The sequence below is a fragment of the Prinia subflava genome, chromosome 15 (genome assembly GCF_021018805.1).
Source record: "Prinia subflava isolate CZ2003 ecotype Zambia chromosome 15, Cam_Psub_1.2, whole genome shotgun sequence".
Lineage (NCBI taxonomy): Eukaryota > Metazoa > Chordata > Aves > Passeriformes > Cisticolidae > Prinia > Prinia subflava.
Genome location: NC_086261.1, coordinates 12,395,496 through 12,417,409, shown reverse-complemented (window position 1 = coordinate 12,417,409; position 21,914 = coordinate 12,395,496). Strand labels below are relative to the sequence as shown.

The 21,914-nt window shown below is 35.1% G+C and overlaps 1 protein-coding gene across 5 annotated transcripts in view; it reads left to right on the top strand.

Annotated features, from left to right (window-relative positions):
• Positions 1-21,914, top strand: part of WDR72 (WD repeat domain 72) — a 99,587-nt gene that overhangs the window by 19,518 nt on the left and 58,155 nt on the right. For all 5 annotated transcript variants that reach the window (XM_063412540.1, XM_063412539.1, XM_063412541.1 and 2 more), the window contains 5 exons: positions 1,240-1,381; positions 1,681-1,926; positions 2,433-2,653; positions 3,959-4,154; positions 14,909-15,111. In XM_063412540.1, coding sequence (XP_063268610.1) covers positions 1,240-1,381; positions 1,681-1,926; positions 2,433-2,653; positions 3,959-4,154; positions 14,909-15,111 — 1,008 coding nt within the window. The remainder of the gene's footprint in view (positions 1-1,239; positions 1,382-1,680; positions 1,927-2,432; positions 2,654-3,958; positions 4,155-14,908; positions 15,112-21,914) is intronic.

Sequence of the window (21,914 nt, the reverse complement as noted above, 5' to 3'; positions counted from 1 at the left end):
TTTAATTCCTGCCTGAAATTGCATTAGTTTGAGTGTTTGTGTGACAGCTCAAGCAGGTTGTTATGCAGTTTCTGAAGATATGCAACAGAAACTTATTTTTATTTGTAGCTGACTAGAAACACTGTTAAATTTATATATATGTGAGGTTTTCTAGCGTTCTTTCTTTCTGTTGACAAATGTAGGCCCTTAGAAAGCATGTTTGTTGTATAATCCTGTGAAGCCTGACAGATGTAATGTTCTGTTGAAAGGAAAAAGCATAAGCCATTCAGCTTTTCCCCAAATGCTGTGATCTAAAAATCAGATAGGATAACTGCTGAAGGATGCCAAAAGGTCAGGAAAGGTGAGGGAAAAGAAATAGCCAAAACACATAGCTTAGCAAATAATGGGGTTACAGTGGTGATACAAAGTTCACATATAATTCCCCCCAAACATATGCTTTTTAAAAAATAATGACCTGCTCTTTTTAAATATTTCTGTTTCAGTATTTGGCTTACTGCCTGAATGGTTTGTGAGACAGCCAGATCACCTGTGTGATGATCTGTTTTGAACTCCATTCTGAGACTATAAACTGAACCATTTTACAGGACAATTAATTATTTTGGAACTGACTCTCAAACTTCAGTGTTGTAAATAAGTGCATCCAAAATATGAGGTAGAGAGTGACAGGCTTTCTCCTGAGTCTTTATTTCTAGAGTAAACAGCCCCAGCTCCCCCAGTTGCTCCTCATCAGAATTGTGCTGCACACCCTTCAGCAGCTTCACTGCTCTTTGGAAATGCTCCACCACCTCCTGACTGAATGATGGTGTTACAAACTATTACCTGTGTAAAACCTTAATTCTTACCTTTTGTTATTTGTAGTCATGTAAGCTGTGATGACTGAAGCTTGACTAAATTTGTTTTGATGCAAATATTGTCAGTATTTCACTGCATTGTTTTTTCAGCCTGACCTTGGTCCTTATGCTGGGGAAACTATAAACCTGGGGAGAACTCCCAGTCTGCTTTTTCATTTAGGATGTAGATTTAGCCAAGGATACTTGCAAAGCAGAGGTGATGCTTGAGAGATTTGTACCTGGCAGAGTAGACTTGATCTGAGCTGGATTTAGTGGCAGATAAAGAATCAGCTGAGGTTTTTGTATTTTTACAGCTTTTGATGAAAAAACCCTTTCTTATTTACAATTAAGTGTTACATTATTTTATCAGTTTTCTTTCAGAATACTGAAGTACTATTCTTTTTCACAGAGTCTTCCTTTTGTCATGGGCTTCATGAATGAAAGAAAGGAGCCTTTCTACAAGGTTCTTTTTTCTGGTGAAGCTTCAGGACGGATCACTCTGTGGCATATTCCTGATGTTCCTGTGTCAATGTTTGATGGTTCTCCAAAAGGTTTGGCACTTTTGGCACCTTGTTACCATCTTTTTTATTATGTCTTGGGGTCAATTTTCATGAAAATCAAAATTCTCATAAAAGACATTTTATGCTAGAAAGTGATGCTCATTTATTCATTGTGTGATTATTACCTATAGTTAGGAGGAGTAGCAATTGCTGACTCTCCAACCCTAGACTGCAGAAAGGGTATGTTAAGGGAAGTGATCAAGAGATGAAAAAATGTATTTTGTTTAGTTTGACTTTTTATATTTTGTTTTGCATAAACAAAAAAAATCCTCTTTTGCCCCACCCTTTAGAGATCCCAATTACAACCATGTGGACTCTTCAGGATAATTTTGATAAACATCACTCCATGTCAGAGGGCATTATTGATCAACTTTGTGGATCTGAAGATGGATTTGGAAGTGCAGTTGTCAGTTCATCTGTGTACATACCTGGTCTTGATAAGCTTGTATGTGGATGTGAAAATGGGAAAATTTTTGTAACATTAGGTTTAAAAACTGCAAGAGCAAGACTTTTAGAAAACATATCTTTTCTTAAAGGTAAGTTTTAACAATTTGTTCAGATTCATCTTGGTCAAGCACAGAAGACTTAATATTTCTGGCATCCCTTCCAGTGATCCCTGTAAAAATTCTCCGAAAAGTAGGGCTGGCGGTCAGGAATAGAATGAGAAAAATGGAAGATAATGAAGATCTTTCTCCTTCCATAGCTGATCTATTGGATCACAGCTTAGTACAACCACGGTGCTTTCCAGTAGTAAGAATCTGGGAATGGCTGTGGAATTGGATATCTCCTAGAAGTGAGATATGTGGTGTGTCACTATATTGGCAGTTTTCTTTATTTGCTCTCTAGAAGGTCATTCCACGGAAGGGAACATAAAGGGTACATCTCAGTAGTTAAGCAGACCTTTGTTCTCACTTTTAGGAACAAGTCCAAAATTCTTTAATCCCAGGTAAAAGTTGGTTATATTTATCCTGAAATGTGCTGTAAAGTATGGAACTCCTATTCTTAAAGAGCAAAAAATAATTTCTGTACCGTCTTGTTTCAGATAATCTACCTTACAAGGTTCTGAATGGTCACAGTAGCAGAGTCACTTGCCTGCTTTATCCACACGACACATCAGTAAGATTTGATCCAAGCTGGCTGTTGTCAGGGGGTCAGGATTCTGTTGTGATCTGCTGGGATATATTTACTGGAGGCATCCTACACCAGTTTAATCTGCAGTCTGGAGCAGTGACAGAGCTCTTGCGATCCCCAGAACACTACAGAGTAAGTAAAAGTATAATTAATGATATCTCAAAAAAAATTATATCTCTGTATACCTATCTGTGTATATATTTACATACAAGGGAAAATAAAAGGGAAGACTATCTGGCAATACTTTAGTCCACACCACTTTATGATGAATTTACCTTCACTTAATTGTTGTCTTTGGAAGTTGCTTTTAATTGCAGGGAGTTGAGTTCTTGCATTTGTGACATATTCAATTGAAGCTCTTAACATTCTATTTACCATTTTTAATATCATGATTATCAACTTACATCTCAATCTGATGAACTCTTCCTCCTGAAATGTAAAGAACATACTCAGTAAGGCTAGGAGCTTGAACACAGTATTAAATCTCCTCTGTTGGTCCAAAATATATATACTTAATTTTGCTTCCTGACCTATCTTTTTGGTGCTTTGTGTGTATGTTTTTGCATTTTATGATATTTAGAACAATTTAAAGTTGTGTTCTAATTAATTGAATTTTGAAGTTAAATTTCAGTGAAAATTTACTGTACTTGAATGTTCTATGTAACTTTTGAACATTTTATTCCGTGGGGCTGGGATTTCCATCTTTCCTCTTAGAAAGGGGAAAAGACTTTATACTTATGAATGACTGAGAGCTCACTTACATGCCAAAATTAAGTAGTAGAAGAAATGGTTTGTGATAACACAGTTTTTGATATTTCTGAGGCTCCTTTTCATCTTTATTCTGAAAACTGAGTAGGATTTAATGCCTGCCTGTCTGAGGTTTCAGCCTTGTTTAAAGAACTGAATTGTTCTGTAGCAGAATTCCTCTGTGTGTCACCAAAAATTACATGCAGGGAGGGAAGGCTTTGCAGTATCAGATCCATACAGTATGAAATGAATTTGTAACTTAGTTTTTTTGTTAGAAATACATTAGCCTTTGCTTTTGTTTTTAAACCTGACAATTATATATCACATGAACACCAGATTGGTTTAAGGTAATTTTTTTACTACTTCTAGGACAACTGCTACTGTATATTTGGTTATATAATCACTGCTTTGATATGCTAAATATTATTACTAAATGGAATTGAAGTTATTGTATTTAAAATACTGAAAAACCGAAGATGAAGGTATGTTTTCCTGTCAGGAAATGAATTGTATAGCCAGCCTACTGAAAACGAGTTGAACATGTTGGCTGAAATAAAACATAATTTTCTAAAATAAGTATGTTCTGGGAGAGAAATCACTGGAATACTTTTACTAGGCCTGTTGAAATTGTGTGGTTATGAGGTTATGGATGTGGTTACAGTGTTGAAACTGGAGTTTTCTGTTTTGCAGCTGAAAGACCAGAGTATAGTGTGCTGTGTGTGCAGTGACTACTCAGTAGCAATTCTACACCTTCAGAAGAGACAATGTCTCTTACATGCCAGAAAGCATCTGTTTCCTGTGAAGAAGATAAAATTTGACCCTCTTGAGAATGTACTAATTGTTGGATGTGAAGACAATTCAGTTTATATTTGGGAAATTGAAACAGGTAATAACACAAAGGGGTCATCCTGTTTGTTTTGATGTTTTCCTCACTTTCCTGAAGGTTTGTCTGTCATGTGGTGTTATAGGAGCATAACTTATAGAAGGCCAAAATATTAGTAGAAATACTAACACATTGATTTTATGAGTTGGAGAAACGGATGTTTCAATGTTTATATAAACAAGAAAGAAAGAAAATTTTCTTCCGGTTCAAGGTATGCGACTAGTAAAATAGAACAGCTTAAATCCAGTCCTGATAATCAGAAGTTGAGCTGATGTGGCAATGAATTGAGTAGAATGCTCCTGGGAGCTATAAATAAAAATCAAACTTACTAAAGACTGTTTTCAGTCTAAACTGTCTCAAATTGGAGCATGCAGTTCTGCTTTCTTCCAAGAATTCCTAATCTCAGATCTTTCATTTTAATTGATGATCAGTTAATAGTGGAAGATAATTGCAAAGCTTGCAATTGGGTAGTCAGCAAAACTAAAGCTCAGTGTTTTCAGGTTAAACTGTAGATTCCCAGGTGATTTTCATTATGTAATGCTGATTCATATGGGTAACAAATGTAGTTATTTGCGCTTGGACAGACAGAAATATTAGGGGTTGTAACAGTTATTAGACACTACAATATGCATGTCCAGGCAATTCAGAGCTGTATGTCTTGAGAGGAGGAAGGTAAGTTGATTCCAGAGCCACTGAAATGCACAGCATCATAAAACTGTATCAAAACTCGGTTTTACTAGCTGAGCGCTAAGATCACAATTTAGTTTACAGGTTATTACAACACACTATCAACACTGCCTGCATTAGACAAAATAGGAAAAACCAGTATATTTGAGCTGTCCCTCCTTTACTCATAAAACCATTGCCTAATTCAAGATTAAAGTGGAAGTAAAATTGATACTACTGCTCATGCATATTACATTTCAGACAGGATGCAGATGGCTAAAAATGTGTCTTCTGTTATGAGTGTCATGGAAGAATGAGTGCCACAATCACCACCTCTTTGAGAGTAGCTGGTACACACAAAAAGATGCTGTTATTCACTCTACAGTAGCAATTAACAAATCTTTTTTTTGTTGTTGTTCCTGTTATGCATTGCTGACTAAAAGGTGCCATCTAAGGTCAATACCTGCAGAAGCCTAGTAGGATATACTGTAGTTGCTTTAATGTTGAATTACATCTGTATTGCAGCAGAACACAGGAGGTCATGGCGTTGATCCTTGAAATTGGCCTGACCTAGATCAAGAGCTATGTAGATACTTCAGTGGCACTCAGGCAGACAAAAGCATTGTTCAGATGTGTGACAGATGTACACAGCATCACCCAGGCACCGCTGCAGGAGCACAGCACCTCTCATTAGGATTTCATCTGGTGGCAAATGAATGGGCAACCCCACATAGTGCCACTTGCCTACACAGTAACCTCTGAACATGTTCTAACTCAGTTAAATAGGATAAAATCTGAGTGCTAGCCTTGTGCTTGAATTCCGTTATGGAAAGGGACATGAGATAGCTTTTATTGCTTCTACAGTCAAAAAGTGTTTGTATTTCTTCTGGCTATGCAGTTAGCTTCATGAGTTGGGCTTTGTCTCTAAGTTACAGTCAGTGGAGTATTGTGTCAGACTCACGTATGACTGCCGTTAAAAAACCAAATCTGAACAGTGTTCCTGTGCAAAAGGTAATGGATGGCTGGGAAAACAGCCAGTCTGATAATAATTTCAGGCTGTGGATTAAGAAATTTCTATGAAGATTTCAGTATTGACACTCTTGTAGAGTCAGCAATAATTCTGTTGAATTTGACAGGTGACTTTAGAAAAGTTTAGAGACCTAGTACCACTTTGACTCTAGAATGGTTCTTGTATCTGGCAATTAATGGGGTGATCCCTAAAGCAGGTGGAAGATTTCATTGTGCATAACAATTCATTGTCCAGTTTCCTGTGACAGAGGTTGACACACTTGTACAGAAAGCATTTCAAAGGACCTAGAAATGTTTGTCTCAAGAGGCTTTCACAGCCATCACTTTATGAAGAAACTTTGTGTCCTAGGTTAAACTCTAAACCAGTGCTACTTCTTGTACAACTTGTACTCTCTTTTCATGTGATTTACAAAGGTAACCTTATTTTACATGATCTCTGGGAAATTTTGAGTACAATAGTCTGCTTATATTCTAAATAAATAGGATTTCAGCATAGTTTATGCTGAAATGTTAAATACCACGAGTATAGTTGACTTCAAGTGTAATTTAATTCTATATCTCTTCTTCACTGTCTGCAAACAAGTCTAAAAAAAAGGCAGAAGAAAAGGCAAAAAATTATTGCCTGTTGCTGTTAGAGGTCTAGAATAAGATAAATTTAATTATATCCTTTTATTCCTTTGATTTACAGAGCAAAGTAAAATTATTCTAAGTTTAAATGTTTATATTGCACCTATGTGTGGGTAGTGATGTAGAAAACAATACAGAGGCCATGAAATAATATCTGTGTAGTTTAATGTATTTTACCTAAATTTTAATACATGGGTACAGCAAGTTTCCATTACAGTGGAATATCTTTCCATGACAATGAATATTGATCTAATCATACATTTGGAATATTAATATAGTATGTGTACAGGATATGCTCCAAACTTGTGTGTTAGAAGACAAATATTAAAATCAATAACAAATTTTATTCTAATTAAAGTACAGAATATTTCTTCCAATAGCCACCACTTGAAATCCTCTTCAGTAAGGAAATTAGCTGTTATCAGTATAGCTTTTACATTTTCCTAACCAGTTGGTATCTTTGCTTTTTTAGAAAGCTAAATATCATTACAATAAGATATAGTAATAAAAGGATCAAAGGATTTTTGCTTGCTGTGTATAGCAAATGGCAACGTAGCTACCAAGCCACCTTTAGATCCAGTGTGTATTAAGAGTGAGGAATGAATGGGTGGACTTTAAATAGCAATATTCCTTATTCAGACTTAATAATCTTCTTTTATCAGTGATAAATTGTTTTTCAATTAGTATGAGTTGAAAGTGAATTTATTCCCTGAAGTTCATAATACTTGCAGGATGAATAATTTACTTATTTCCTGTTACTTTCTTTTGCCTTGCAAGCCTTGCTCTGTTTTATTGTTAATGTTACTGTGTAGTTTGGGTTTAAAGACAGAATAACATCACTTCATAAAACTTCAATTTCAATCGTTCAGTTATCATACTACATAATTAGCTTTACACTGGCTATATTGTGGTTTTTTCATACTCCCTCAGGGAGTGCAAATTTTCAGAACTCTCTTACATGCTCTTAGCTCCACCATAAAAACAAAAATTGAAACATATGCCAAAAAAGTATTTTTGATGTCAGATCTCCTGAATTGTCAAAACTAACTCTGCTTACAATCCTTACTAGAAAAGGTCAAAAATCATCAATAAATAATAGACAATAACTGAATAAATATACAGTATTTTGTTTTATCTGCATGGTTTGTGTATTGCTGTCCCTATTTGTGCTCTACCTGAATCCTTCTCTGAATAGAATACTTTTTCTTGTATTTTGATGTGTTTATTATCCCAGTATCTGAGTGCTTAGTAACAATAGCTCTGCCATTTTCATTTTATGTGCAGAAGCATTACAGTTGTTTTGGCTTCTAATGTCTGCATTTAAACAAACCAGAAATCCTAAGAAGGACAGTGTTTTTTATAGAATTATTCTGAAAACACTCTAGGTGGTATGTATTTTTAACCCCTCCATGTTTTGATGTATTGAGTATACCAGAGATGTAGCAGGTATAGAAGTCCATGCTACCTCAATTCAGAGATTTTCTTTGCTGTTTCTACCTGATTTTGCAAATGTGGCATCAGGGTGATACTGATGGGTTTTTCTTGGGTTTTTCAGTACAGGTAAGTGAACAACTTATCCTTTCCATTCCCTGTAATGAGCCTGGCTGTGTTTGTCACCATGTGGACTGGTCTCAGAGGGCCTCTCTTGCTTGAGCAAGCAGGGAAAGCAGCAGAGCTTCAAGCAGTGCTGTCACCGTGGTGGGAACAAGCAGTCAGCGTGGAGGTTCAGCTCGCAGGAGGGAATGTTCAGCTTTGAGTGCACACTTTAAGGCAGGATGTTTTTCTGGAACACTTGTGTTTCATGACTTTAACAAGAACAATGGACAGCTTGAGACACTTCTGCTGAAAAAGAAAAAAAAATCATACCACCTTAAGATAGCTGTCAAGCATAGAAAATTTTACCTCAAGCATTTAAAAGCTACACAGGTATCAATAAAGTAAACTAGCCTTTTTAATGAGTTTGTCAGCCCTAATAAAATATGCAGTGTCTAACATTAGTCAAATCCATCTGTATGATCATAAAAAACTTCATGAAAAATAGAGAAGAGTTCAGAAATGCTTTGAAAATAGTTCTTGTTGTGTTAATGCCACATGGATAAATTTAAATGTGCATAAAACCTTTGCTGTTTCAGAAGCAAACCTGCCATGGAGAAAATGAAATTACTCTGCAGACAGTGATCTTATGGATCAAACCTTTGATCATATTGATGGTCAAAAATGCTGGAAGGTTTTCAAATACTGTTTAAAGATGATTTTATGTGGTTGTATATGCTCCAATATTTTTATAATTGATACCAATAATGAGACTTTTAAACCTGTAGTAAACAGCAAGGATCACATGAGTTGAAAAATGTGAGGGGGAGGGATTTGGGTTGTTTTGTTGCCTTTTTTTCCCTAAGTAGATCTTTATTTAGTATGTCTGACAACTTTTCTCATCCCATACAGAAATTAGGGATTAAACTGTTTAGAAAATTAAGGCTTAGATTTCATCAGGTTGCTGTGAGAAAATAAGTTGTTTAGTTTTATTGAAATTTGGAACTCTATCAAAGTAAATTTGTTCATTACTAAAATTTTTCCCTAGAAAATTGTAGAAGCAAGAATAATTAGGCTTTTTGTCATTGTAAAATTTAGTGATTTAGAGTCTCTTTTAATCTTTTTCATTTTTCCTGTCTCTCCATTCTCTTTTTCTGTTCAGGTCATTGGTCAGAATTAGATCTGAGTGGGTGAATGTGGCCTAACTGATAAATCCTGTGGTTGTGTTTCATCTGCTGGAGACCATGGTGTAGGGTCAAAGTCATAGCAGTTACTACCTTCATATTTCTTTTGTAATGAATTTTGCATAGCCTAAAGATCTGCAAATCTCCAAATGAGATTTTAAAATTAATATATATGCCTTGTGGAACTTAGCATTTGGGTTTGGGCCTTTTTTTTTTTGTTTGTTTCAATTTGTAAGTCTTAAGGTAAAACTTAACTAATGTTTTGCCTCTTTTTTTATTGCATGTTATATTTTATATGTGTAAGCCTTGGGTCAGTGTGTAGCTTGTACTTGAATATTTCATAGCTCTCTAAATTTGAGTCATCGTTCAGTAAATACTTATTGATGTAGAATAATAAAGGGTAGTGAAGCTTGGGAAAGTCTGTCTCAGGGTAAAAAAAAAAAAAAAAAAAAAGGCAGTGTCATCTTTTGCCCAGTTTGCAGAAGCTGAGGATACCTGACTCTTGCCAGTACAGAGGAGTGTATCTTTATATTCATGTGGGTGAATACACACATGTATGTTTATCTATACTTGGTGGAACATGTATGGAATTTAGCTGTATGTATCTGTTCTCTCCAGTTGATAATTGATCTTCATTCTTATTATTAATAAGATTTTATACATGTATATCTACGTATATATAGGAAGTGTAACAGCAAACTGCTGTGATCCGGTGCAGTCAGAAGAGTGCATGCTGGGGAGGGAGGGGTTTCATTCCAGACACTCAGGGACAGATTCTCTTTCCCTCTCTCAGTTGTGATAAAGGAGTAGATGGAAACTGCTTGCATATCTTCCAACTTCAGAGCTGGTAACTTCTTCCATTCAGCCCAGCTTAGCACATTTATTGTGTCTTAACAATTCATTCCAAGGATTATTGCCCTTTACTGTTTGGCATTGTTTAGATGGAGTCAGGGAGAGAACAGGGGAGTGTCCTTTCTTTTGGGGTCTTGTGCCTGCATCAGAAATTCTGAGGTAAGGACTGGCTGTGTTGGGGAATTGCTCTTTTTGCATACACATATATAAACCACAGTTATAACTTAGATTTCAGTAGTTTACTTTCTGTTGTTCTTCATTGCTTTTTCCAGCTGTACTGACAGTAGTTTGCTAATGCTCTTCTGAAAGTGTGTATTCTGAAGAATGTCAATAGCACACTGAGTTGGACATGACAGAAATCATCCAAATGCAAAAATGAGTAAGGAGGGTCTGCAAAGACACATCACAGGGCATCTCTATTTTTCATCTCTTTAAAAAGTAAAATACTTCTAAAAACATTTTTAGGTTATTTTAGTAGGCTGGATTATGTGTAATCTATCTCATTTCTATTTGCTAGATGGCATTTACTTTTGTCTTGGTATTGGTTGGAATATGTATTCTTAATGCAATGTTTGTTCCACCTGTTTTGGGCCAATTGCTATTGAAGTGGTAGCACTAGCAATAAGGAGAAATTTTTCAAGCAACATGCTTGACAGTTGTCTTGGGGCAAGATGGTAAAATTGTAAAATTCAAGCATTTTTGTAGCAAGGAACATAAAATTTCGGTAAGCCTTATTCTACTATTGTAGAATAAAGTGTGTTGGGAGGGTTTTTTTCAGGTGCAATAGGTATTTATGGAAAAAAATCTTAACAGAAAATAAACCAAATAATGTTACAGACAATACTTGTTCTGAAAGGTGAGTTTTCTGTTTTGACTGCTAGTAAAGAGAAGGATTTGTTCTTGACCACATGCTGTTTTTAAATAAAATCAATTCTGAAATAATTTCTCATTCACAGAGCAGTTATGCTGTAAGAGTCATCTGAGTTACTAGGTCACAGCAGCACTGCAATATTGGGGATTTTCGATACTCTGGCTGTGACAGCAAACAGAAAGCACTGGAGCCTGATGATATGACAGGTCATGTGATGGCAGTGAATGCCTCGTCTTGAGGCAGGAAAATAAGCGTGACCTCTCCAGTAAAAATGCACCCTTCAGTATGCAGAACCCAGAGAGCTGTGTGGACAGCACGAACACCAAGAGACACAATTTGTAGTACTTGGTCCACAGGAAGAATAAGATGTTGTAGCAGTCTCTAGCCAGTCGCATCTGGTGGTCCAGAGCTGCCCAGGAGAGTGAAATACTCCACTCTTGACTGTTCCTGAGACTTGGTTGCCATGGTCACAGCTTTAGAGAGATAAAGACACTCTTTTCCTGTATTTTGTATGTATAGTAGGGGGTGATAGCAGTGGTGCTGCTTCTGTGTAGACACCCCTGTCTCTTCCTGTTCATCCATTGTTGTTTTATGCTCCTCAGTCAAAATCCTTGGGGCATATTCATATTTAAATGCTTCAGGTCTGAGAGTGAATTTAATTTCTGTCCTCTTTCTTGTACTCTCATGTATAAGCTTTGTCTTTTCTTAGTCTTTATTAATATTTTCCCTTAAAATCAGAGACAGCAAATTCCTAACAAATAACAGCTTATGAACAATAACCACCCTGCCCCAGTATTATTTTGACTGCAGTGGTCAGAAACTCTGTCATATATACAGATTTCTAAATCCTTTCCCCTCATCATCCCTGTTTGTTTCTCAGATGTATTCAGGCATCACAGAATATAGGTTTCTTACTTTATTTGTAACAATAGTTGTCTGCCAACTATTTGCTCTGTAAATGAGTGTTTTGGGCTCTTCAGAAGAGTAAAGTTACTCATATGATATAAATACTTTGTAATACTTTCATGATCACACATTTCTCTATGCACTTAGTGCCATTTTATTGCAGCTCCAGCTGTACACACAAACCTGGACATGCAGATATTCATAACAGGAAACAGGATTGGGTAGTATATGCAAGAAACGATGGGTTTTTTTAAAGAAAATAGACATCTTCTGGAACATCCTACTTAAAAGGGATTTGAGATACCTGCTATGAGTGATATATAAGTGTTTTAAAGATGTAACAGGAGTTTTTCAAATTGATTTTAGGGTGTCATAATATTCTGTTACTAAGAAAATAAGCTGGTTGTCCAGGGCATTTGCTAATCATTGTTCCTATCTATAAATGTGCTTTAAAAAGATTAAAAAAAAAACAAACCCAGTACAATTATAACTTTTCTGTATGAGAAACAAAGTCCTGTTTCTTGCTTAGTGCGAACTCAGAAGGGCTTTTTCAGTTGATGTTAATTCTCTCTTCTCCAAATTACTCAAAAAATGGCATGCTTGCAGTGGCATTGTCCTGATGCAGAACAGCTCTTAGAGAAGAGTTTTTTAGCAGCAGAAATGTTCAGTAACCCAACAACCCTTTGGTGGTTTCTTACTTTGCATCTGTTAAGTCTATAATCTATAGAAGCATATCTGTCAGTTGTTTAAAATAAGGTATGTGCGTTAAATGTATAAAAAATGAATTTGCTTGCATGTACATTGACAATATCTGTATATTCCATTCAGGCCTTTGCCTTCCAAGGTTAAATTCTGCTGTCACATTTTCTGTACCTTTTACCCCTTCTGGATGTTTCTTTTTCTGTCAACTATAATTTTTATCTTCAACCAGAAGTTGAAAAATTGGCTCTGAAGCTGTTGCCAGAGAAAAACTGATATATGGAAGATAACACAAGTCTGTAGTAGGATAGACTTAACTAAATTATATTCTCTTGTGTACGCACTGGATTTTCTTACAGAATGATCTGACTCTGAGAGGTGACTGCTGCTGAGGCTCTCATATGCATCTGGAGCTACCAAGACATGTTTGGAAGTTCTGTCTAATACCAAAGACTATGCATGATCAAGTCTTTGAAATGTAGTACCATGCCCCCAAAAGTCTTGGATTTATTAAAAATTTATTGTAATTTCTTTTAAAAGGAACATAATACCTGGTAATTTCACAGGGGTATTATGATAGTCTTGAGGACTCAGTGAATTTCACTGAAAAAAGTGTTACAGAAAACAAGGTTGGATATATGTATGCATATACACGCATACAAATATTCATGGTGTAGTGGGCTTGCCACAGAAGGTCATAGAGAAAGCTTTGGCCCCTCCATTTAAAAGTAGGAGAGCCATGATTTCTTTGAATTTTGTTCAGATTTTGCTCTGAATAATCCACGTAGTTCTGTGGCCTGTTTATAGCTTGAAAGGCTGTTTTACATACATGAAGAAGCCAAAATAACATTAACTGAATGACTGTATGATTTCCAAGCTTCGTCACTTTGCAAATGCTGTAGTACTTTTAAGAATATTTGCTCATGTCCAGCGTGAACTGTACAGCAGACATCTATAAACATCGTTTTTGTGTTCCTGAAATACTGAAATGTGTCCGTGCTGGGAGCTTTGTAGACTAACTATGAAGACCTTTTGGGCAACTTACTTTCCTTTCAGTAACCATCCTGTTCTGTAATGGTCCCTGGCACTGGCTGCAAGTCCTGGGGAGGAATTGAGAAAATGGCACATTAAAAACAACTGGGGCTGGCTGATTCTTACTTCTTCCATTGTAATATTACAGTAATCTGTGGTGTTCAGCTGATTTTTATGAGGGGAAAAAAAAATCAGGTGCCCTATTTCCTTCTGCTCTGAATTCAAAGGCTTTGTCATATGAGTAGTAGAGGTGATACTGCAGTGAACAAAAATGGATGAGTTTCGGGAAAATAATTTCAGATAAAGAGATTTTATACACACATATACACACAAACACTTATTGTATGAGATCCCTCAATCCCAGTCCAATATTTTTAGCAGGTGTTACTGATAGAACTTCAATGTTACACATTTTTTTCTTGTAGCAGTGAAAGGGAAAATTCATGTTTTATTACTTGAGGGTAGAAAGAATTCAAACTTAAGGGAAAACCATTTCATGTTATAGCTGATATTTAATACTTGAAAAACCCTTCAGATGTATTTTATCTCTGATATTTATAGGAAACATGCTATTTCATCAATTTCTTTTAATTCCTATAGGAAATGTGTAGTATATAATAGTAGTGCATTTCAAATACATTTATGCTCAGTTTTGATATCGTTAATGTTAGTTATAATTAAAATAGTATTAGTAAAATTATTACTAGATGAAAGTTTCACTCAAGTAATATAACTGGGCATAACATCTAAAGGATTTAGATTCCAGAGAGCCACACAAGCAATGAAATAGTCTCTGAAACATCACATTTGTTTCCCAGATGACTAAGCTACTTGTATATTCATGCATAATCCTTCTTTACATTTGACAATTTTTAGGAATGGAATGAAAAAATTGAGCTTTCTCTTGCTATTTGTAATCCAGAACACTAGAGGACAGCACTAAAATATTACATAAATGTGTTGTTGTTTACACTGTTAATGATATAGAAGCTCTGGGAGGGCTTTGTGAGGAGAAATTACTGTTTTGAACAGTTAGGGCCAGTGATATTTTTGTGAATATCCTTGGCTCCCTTTGAAAAACTGCATCTCACCCACATGTATAAAATGTCGAGCTGCTTGTGGTCTGAAACAAAGTTATTTGCTGCAGTGATTTCTTTAGAAATTAAGCTTTATTTTTTAATAGAAATAATGGAGAATAACTTTTTAATTTTAAAAAGCGGAGTTATTTTCCTCATCTACAAATATTTTGTAATTTGTTCGCTCACATATAGTGTACTGTATGAATACTACGATACTTACGTAGAGATGTGATAGTCTAGCTCCTTGAAAAAGTCACAACTTCTGTTGTATTTCTCTAGGCACACTGGAACGACATGAAACTGGTGAAACAGCAAGAGCAATTCTTAGTGCTATTGAAGATTCAGAATACTTAGTGACAGACACCATATTTCCTATACCTCAGGAGTCAAAACGAAGCAAGAATTCTGGATACAAACACTCCAGCTTGTATAAGCATGGCATAGGCCCTAATCTTGCTCATGCAGAGAAGTCTCCAGATAAGGTAAGAGTCAAAAGTAGAGCATTTCTCCAGAGCAATCAGTTGTTATTCCAGTCCTTACCCTTTCACCCACTGATGTGTGAGGAGGATGGTGGCTTGGTTTTAAGGTTATAAAGGCTCTTCTGACTGGCTCAGTTTTTATGCCTTCAACCCCATTTCATGGACAAGTGAGGAAAATTGTCAGAGGGCCTTATGCAAGGTCATTAGTAGATAATCTCAAAAGGATTTTCTCAGACCTTATTACCTGTACTTAGATCCTCTTTCCTCATGCCTTTAGCTTTTGACTGCACTTGTCAGTAGCACCCTTTGAACAATTGAATGCACCTTACACTCATTCAAATGTGTCTTGAGAACAAGCACATCATGATCCGATGCTCTTTGTTGCTTTTCTAATAAGACCACAGATCCCTCTTGTCATTCAGGGACAGTTTTTATTGGGTGTGTGTTTTCTGTTACCATCATTACAGAATAGACTGCAAGTGCCTTATGTTTTTATTACAATGATTAAATTTGGCACCTTATTGGTTAAAAAGATGATGGTGATGTTCTTGTGAGGTATTGGGCTGCAAAATAGGTGTTACCATCTTCAGGAAAGATTTGGCCAGGGAGAGATTTGTATTTAGCTTTATCTAGAAATACTTTTCTACCAAAATCATTAAACCAACTAATTCTGACTGATGGAGAGGATGTGCTCTTTCTTTTTGCTTTGACTAAGTAATAGAAGGAAATAATATGCTTAAAGTAGTGTTAATGTGCTCTTAAAACTGAGAAAATGAGTACAGAGACATCAAATCATGAGAAGTAAGATTGAAAATGCAATAGTCACTCTATTTTCTTGTGACCTAGTTATCTATAGTTTTGTCAGTTATTCATAGATATTTAAAAATTAATATAGTAAATATTTTGAAAGAAAATAGTTTTTAAGCCTGATTTTTATAACTCTCTCTAATTTAAAACAATCTCAAATTCAATTAGATGGCTATTGCCTTTCTCATGTAGGAAAGAAATGGTACAAACCTATTTTCTTAAACCCTGTTTATGCATCTGGAGGTAATATATCCACAAAACTCTTGATGAGAGTGTATCTTAAGAATAGGGCTTTAATGTTTGTTCTTGCTTACCACTTTTTAATTAATGATTTTTGGGAATTCTGTTCTCTGCAATAAACAGGGGAAGTCAGTCTGCTATTCCTCAACCCTCAATGTACACAGAAGGTATTTTACCACAAGTATTGAGAAAGAAAAATGCTTTCCCTCAATCACACGTAGAAACAACCTTCAGAATGGTCTCTGGCCTTTATTCTGGCTTTATTAATTATAGGAAATGAAGTAGCAGGTATTTCAAAGCTGATAAGGTACAGCTTGATCCAAATCCTCACTCTTGAATTTTGTCTTTTCTTCATTGTATCTTCAAATTTATGTACAACATTGAGTTTCTAATGATAGTAGTTTAACTCTTAATAGTTTTCTTTGACCTTTTACTAACCTTAGTCTGATTTCTAAAGTTCTTTTTGATCCCATTTTCTGAAAAGTCTTATTAGCGCGTAATCCTGCTGAGCATGTTGTGGGGCAGATGGTGCACTAGTTGGCCATTGACACAGAATCTGATCTCCCTGTTAGTTTGTTAAAAGGAATAGTTTCTTCTTGCTGTCTTAAATAGGAACAAAAGAAAAAAGTTTTGGTAGTTGTTTGGTAAGTAGTTTTAGGTACGTCCATTAAATTGAAAATTGCATGGATTTGACAGGGAGGGAGGAAAGCAAATGTGCTGATTGTGAAATAGAGGAGAAGAGTTTTTAGTAAACTTTAAAGTGTGGAATTTAAAATGCTTTGGGAATTATTGTGATCTTAAATTGGGAGAAATATCACAACAGTAAACTGTGGAAATGTGATAATTAGTAGTGCTTTTTTTGATCTAATACACATCTTGTCTGCTCTGATTTCTCAAAATAATAACCTATTTTCATGTTTAAATATTGTTGATTAGTTATCTTGTCCAAATGCAAACTTATTAAGTATACTATTGATGTCTCAGACTTTTTCTTCCAAATATTTTTTTAGTTTCACATTTTTTTTGTCACTACAGACCTGTTAGGTTTGTCTAAATTCATAGTAAATTAAGTTCTGTACTTGGGAAAGCACTTTTCGTTCATCAAACCTGTGTCATCCAGTACACTGAGCTTCTTCCCACTTGCATCTGCATTGGAGAGGGGTCTGTGGATTGGTGTGGGAGATGCTGGAGCCTAAATGCATTTGGTGTATCTGAACCTGGGACAAACGTAACAATGGAGGTCCCCTTAATGCTATTGGGGAAGCCCAGTGCTGTACAAAAGGAGTGTGGAACTCTGCAGCTTTTTTAGCACTGTTCTCTTATTGCTGAATTGAAGGCTTGTTATGAAGTCTGCTGTTTTTCTTAAGTTTTGTGCAGAAAACTTTTTTTTTAGTTTTTTAGAAAAGTGTTCTATTGACTCTTTTGCATCACTTCATTTTAGCATCTTGAAATAGTCTGAAAATTCAGATCCCATGTAATTAGTGAGGGGACTGTGGTTACCAGACTTCAACATTCCAAGCGCTGTTAATTAAATATACAATTACTACACACATAAAACTATCACAAAACTTTCAGATTATCAGAGGATTTTAATATAGAGTGAGAATTTAATTATCAGTTTCCTTCTTGGGCAAATTGTGTATTAGAAATTTAACAACATACTAAATTGTTAATAACTTTTCTATCAAAAAACCCCATCATCAATGTTAGCATATATTAAAGAACTCAATTTCAAAAGATTTATGTGACAGGGAAAATGAGTGGGTAGCTATTCTGTCCTGTTGGTACTCTAATTGCGAGTGATCCTTTTGTACAATGAGTGATCCACATGAAGATTGCAGGTAAACTTCAGCATTTATTGCCATTATTATGCTGTTTTACCATTCATATTTTTATTTAAGATGAGAATGTTTTCAAAATAATGGTCTCTCTTTCCTCCGTCCTAAAAAAAGATAAGTATCGTCACATAGTAGTCCAGATTCAAAGGCTTTCTTTTAAAACTTTTGCCATCATGTAAATCATGGATACAAAAGCAGAATGTTTTGATTTCATGGTGTTTTGACCATTTTAATTCTTTTATTGTGCTGCACGTGCCAGTGGGAGTACCAATAACAGATGACTGTGACAAATGCAGTTAACACAAGATCCATATTAATGTTGTCAAATCCCCTTGATATATTTAAACAGATTTTAATTATTTTTAATGTCAAAAGACCCAAAATATATAGCTTAATAGTTCTTCAAGAAAGCTTTACTTAATATGTGAATGTAAAACCTCTCATAAAAATGAAACTTTTATATTGGCCTTAGTCATTGACATAGGGTATTCATCAAGTCAGCAATTTGTGTGGCAAAGTGCCATTTGAATAGTGTATTGTTAGAATACTTATGGTCCACTTGACAAGGGCTCTTGCTGTAAATAGTGCAATTTGACTCCAGCTGTTAAAGAGTGGCTTTGACAGCAGCCAAATAGAATGGAGATGCTTTACTGCACCGCAGAAAAATCAATATTGGGTTCTTGTTCATAGTAACCTGGTTTTTTTTTTTTTTTAGTTTTTTTTTTTGCAGATTTATACAAGACTATCTAGAGTTCATTTGTGAAAGTTTAAATATTATTTTGGAAGTGAGGCTGTTTTATTTTCAGATTAATGTTGGTGGTGAAAGATGCTTGTCTTTAGTTAGAAAGAGAAGACAGTGCATTGTGGATATACATAAACAGTGTGATGATGCAGCATTATTGCAACTCTGTTTATAGGGATAGATGTTAGGATGTGGGTGCATAAGTTGCGTAACTAATAACAAAAAATGTCCTTTCCTTCCTCTTTGTGTTTTTGTTTTTCTTTTTGTAGTGCTATTGTGGTATCTCTGTCAATTTTCTAAGTACAGGGTTTTTTTAAAGCAGGTTTCTTTGTTGTTCTCCCAGTAACAACCCCCACAGATGTTGACAATCTGTAGTGCCATTGTAGATTTTCCTGAAGCATGGTCTTGCTAGTGCTGAACAGTTTTCCAGCAGTATTCAGTGACACAAGGTTGCTATGATACCTGGCCAGTAGCAATAGGTATTGAATCACTGGTCTTAATTACAATAGAATACACACTAGCCTGTGCTCATGGTGTTTATATGGAACTAGCTCTCATTATACCTTCAAGTCATAGTTCTGTTTCAAAATTGGAGCTCTGTGAAAAACTGATGTAAAAAAATTGAAATGCGTCAGTGCATCATACGAAGATTTCATTGATGCACATAAAAAGCTGGATGTGTCTGGGAATTGTTTTCCTCATGTTCCAGAAACCCTTCATGTTGGAACATTTCCTACCTTTTCAGCTTCAATATTTTGGATACAAACCTGTGTTTATTGTGCACTAGTATTTCTAGTGACTTCAGTAATTGGAATGCCCTGAGTAAAAACATTTGAGAGAAAAGCAGCTTATAAAATCTGTGCCTGGATAGTTGCTGAAGCTTGGACTCTTAAATTATACTATTGAAAATCTAAATCAGAAAAGGGAATTTTTTACTGTGTATATAAGACAAGGCAAAAATGGGGGAGAGAAACTTTCATTTATCTGTGGACTTTTATATGTATTTTTTGCTATATAAACTCAGCAGTTTCTTAAAATATATTGTAATAGGAGTCTTTTAGAACTTGATATTCACTTAGGTAATAATGTACATATTTTGCTATGAACAAAAATATGTAAAGGCAACAATTTCCAGAAATTATAAATAATAAAAGAAATATCTGCTTTGTTGCTGCACAGAATAAGTAAGAGGCAAATGAAGACTGTAGGACAATAGCAGCTATTTGTTTTAGTATAGCAAGAGAAGCAATTTGAAAATAAAATTGTTATTGGAAGCCTGGAAAATCACTGCTAGTTAAATCTTACTGATGGAAAATTTGATAGAAAAATGGAAACAAGATACAAGCACAAATGCAAAATAATACCTAGCAAATAGGAAATTAGGATTGATACCATAAACAATGATGTCACAGACATGGATTCTTTTGATTTCTTTCCTTTTATAATATTTGGAGCATTATTATGGGGAATTACAGATCTTGATGGTTTATGTGAAGAGGATTATTAAGGACAGAGCAAAATAGAAAGTAGTAGAATATTTCTCCTTAAAGTTGGTAACATCACATTGCTGCTACAAGGATATTTCTTTTCTTTTTTCTTGGACTAGTGTTCAGTAGCTATATTTATTAGTTTATTAAGTAAGTGTAATCGGAAAATGAGTGAAGAAAAAAGGACTCAATATGTACAGATTTTTTTCTCTGTAATTCAGTTGCAAAACATTTTAGTATTACGTTTCCTGTGAAATTTTACAATTAGGTATTTTATCAAGGGACCAAGATAGCAACATAACTACAGTGAAGTAATAACTTGGGAATTATGAGATTAAACTGGGACCAGTTAAAAAGAACCATGATCCTGAAGGATATGGATAGCTTTGACCACATGCCATCTCTTTTGGAAGTTACTGTAGTTTTTGAATTGGCTTACCAAGTCAAGAATTTGTTGATATGTGTTTCATCCATTTATTGCCTCAAAGCAAAATGAAACCAAAAAGTTACATTTGTGATATTGTAGCATATTTTAATCTTACACACGTGGATAACGATTAACACAGGATGACAGAAATCTGATAAGTCTTAACTACTTATTTCAGTGTTTCTGACACTGATTCTTTTCTGCTCTGTGACTGTGCTGAAGGTGACTGATGTAAAACTTCTTTCCCTTCCTAGACAACTAATTGGACTGTATGATAAAGGTAAAGAGGCTGTTATAGTGTCCTACTAGAAATAAATCTAAGGTCAATATCAACAGTCCTTGTGAAGTATTTCATGCTGAAGGATGATTATTGAGTGATGATGATTATTATCAATGATTTATTGAAGCTGAACTAGCTCTTGTTGTCTTAGTCTTTGTCTTTTCCTGTACTTCTACTGCCATGCTACAATTCCCTTCTGTTTCTTGGAATCTTTAGCAGAGTTTGCATTTTGTTTTTTTTAGGGATATACACTTATAATTAAAAACATACATTTTCTATCTTATGGAAGTGATGTTCATGACATCATATTTGCCACTTAGGACTGTTTCTTTTAGGCCTAGGTGTAGAGCTGAGCACAATTTGAGTTTTTCTATCTTGTATTTTTACTGCTTTTGTAGTCCAGAAGATGTGACTTGTTCTGCAGATCAGCCTAATTGATCTTTGTTCTAAGTGCTCTGCCTAATTCTAAAATAAATCACATGCTCTTTGTTATAACCTTTATATTTTCATGCTGTTGTTTAAATTCTTCACAAGTCATGGTAGTGATATGGTGGAATCTTTACAGTTCTGATAATCATCTTTTCTAGATAATAATTCCCTAGACTCTTATAGTTTAATCAGTATTATTTTAGTGAAGAAAAATATTAAAAAGAATTCAGAATGAATTCAGTGTGAGACCTTTTCTTGGGTTTCCACCTCACGCATCTATTTAAAATGTAGAGACGTTTTCAGAAGCACATCATCATCTTGCATGCAACTTTAGAAACAGGAATTGCAGCAAACAAACCTTATGTTGCAAAAGGAAGACTTATCTGCCAGCTTCCTTCTGATAGCTAACTGAAACTCTTGTCTTGGTTATATAGCAGAAATAAAATCCTTGGCTAACCTATGGTTTGATTCCAAACAAAGCAACAAAAGTGGTTATATGTCTATTCTCTTGCTATACTTTTTTGTATATTAATACTCAAACCTTAGTTTGTTCTAG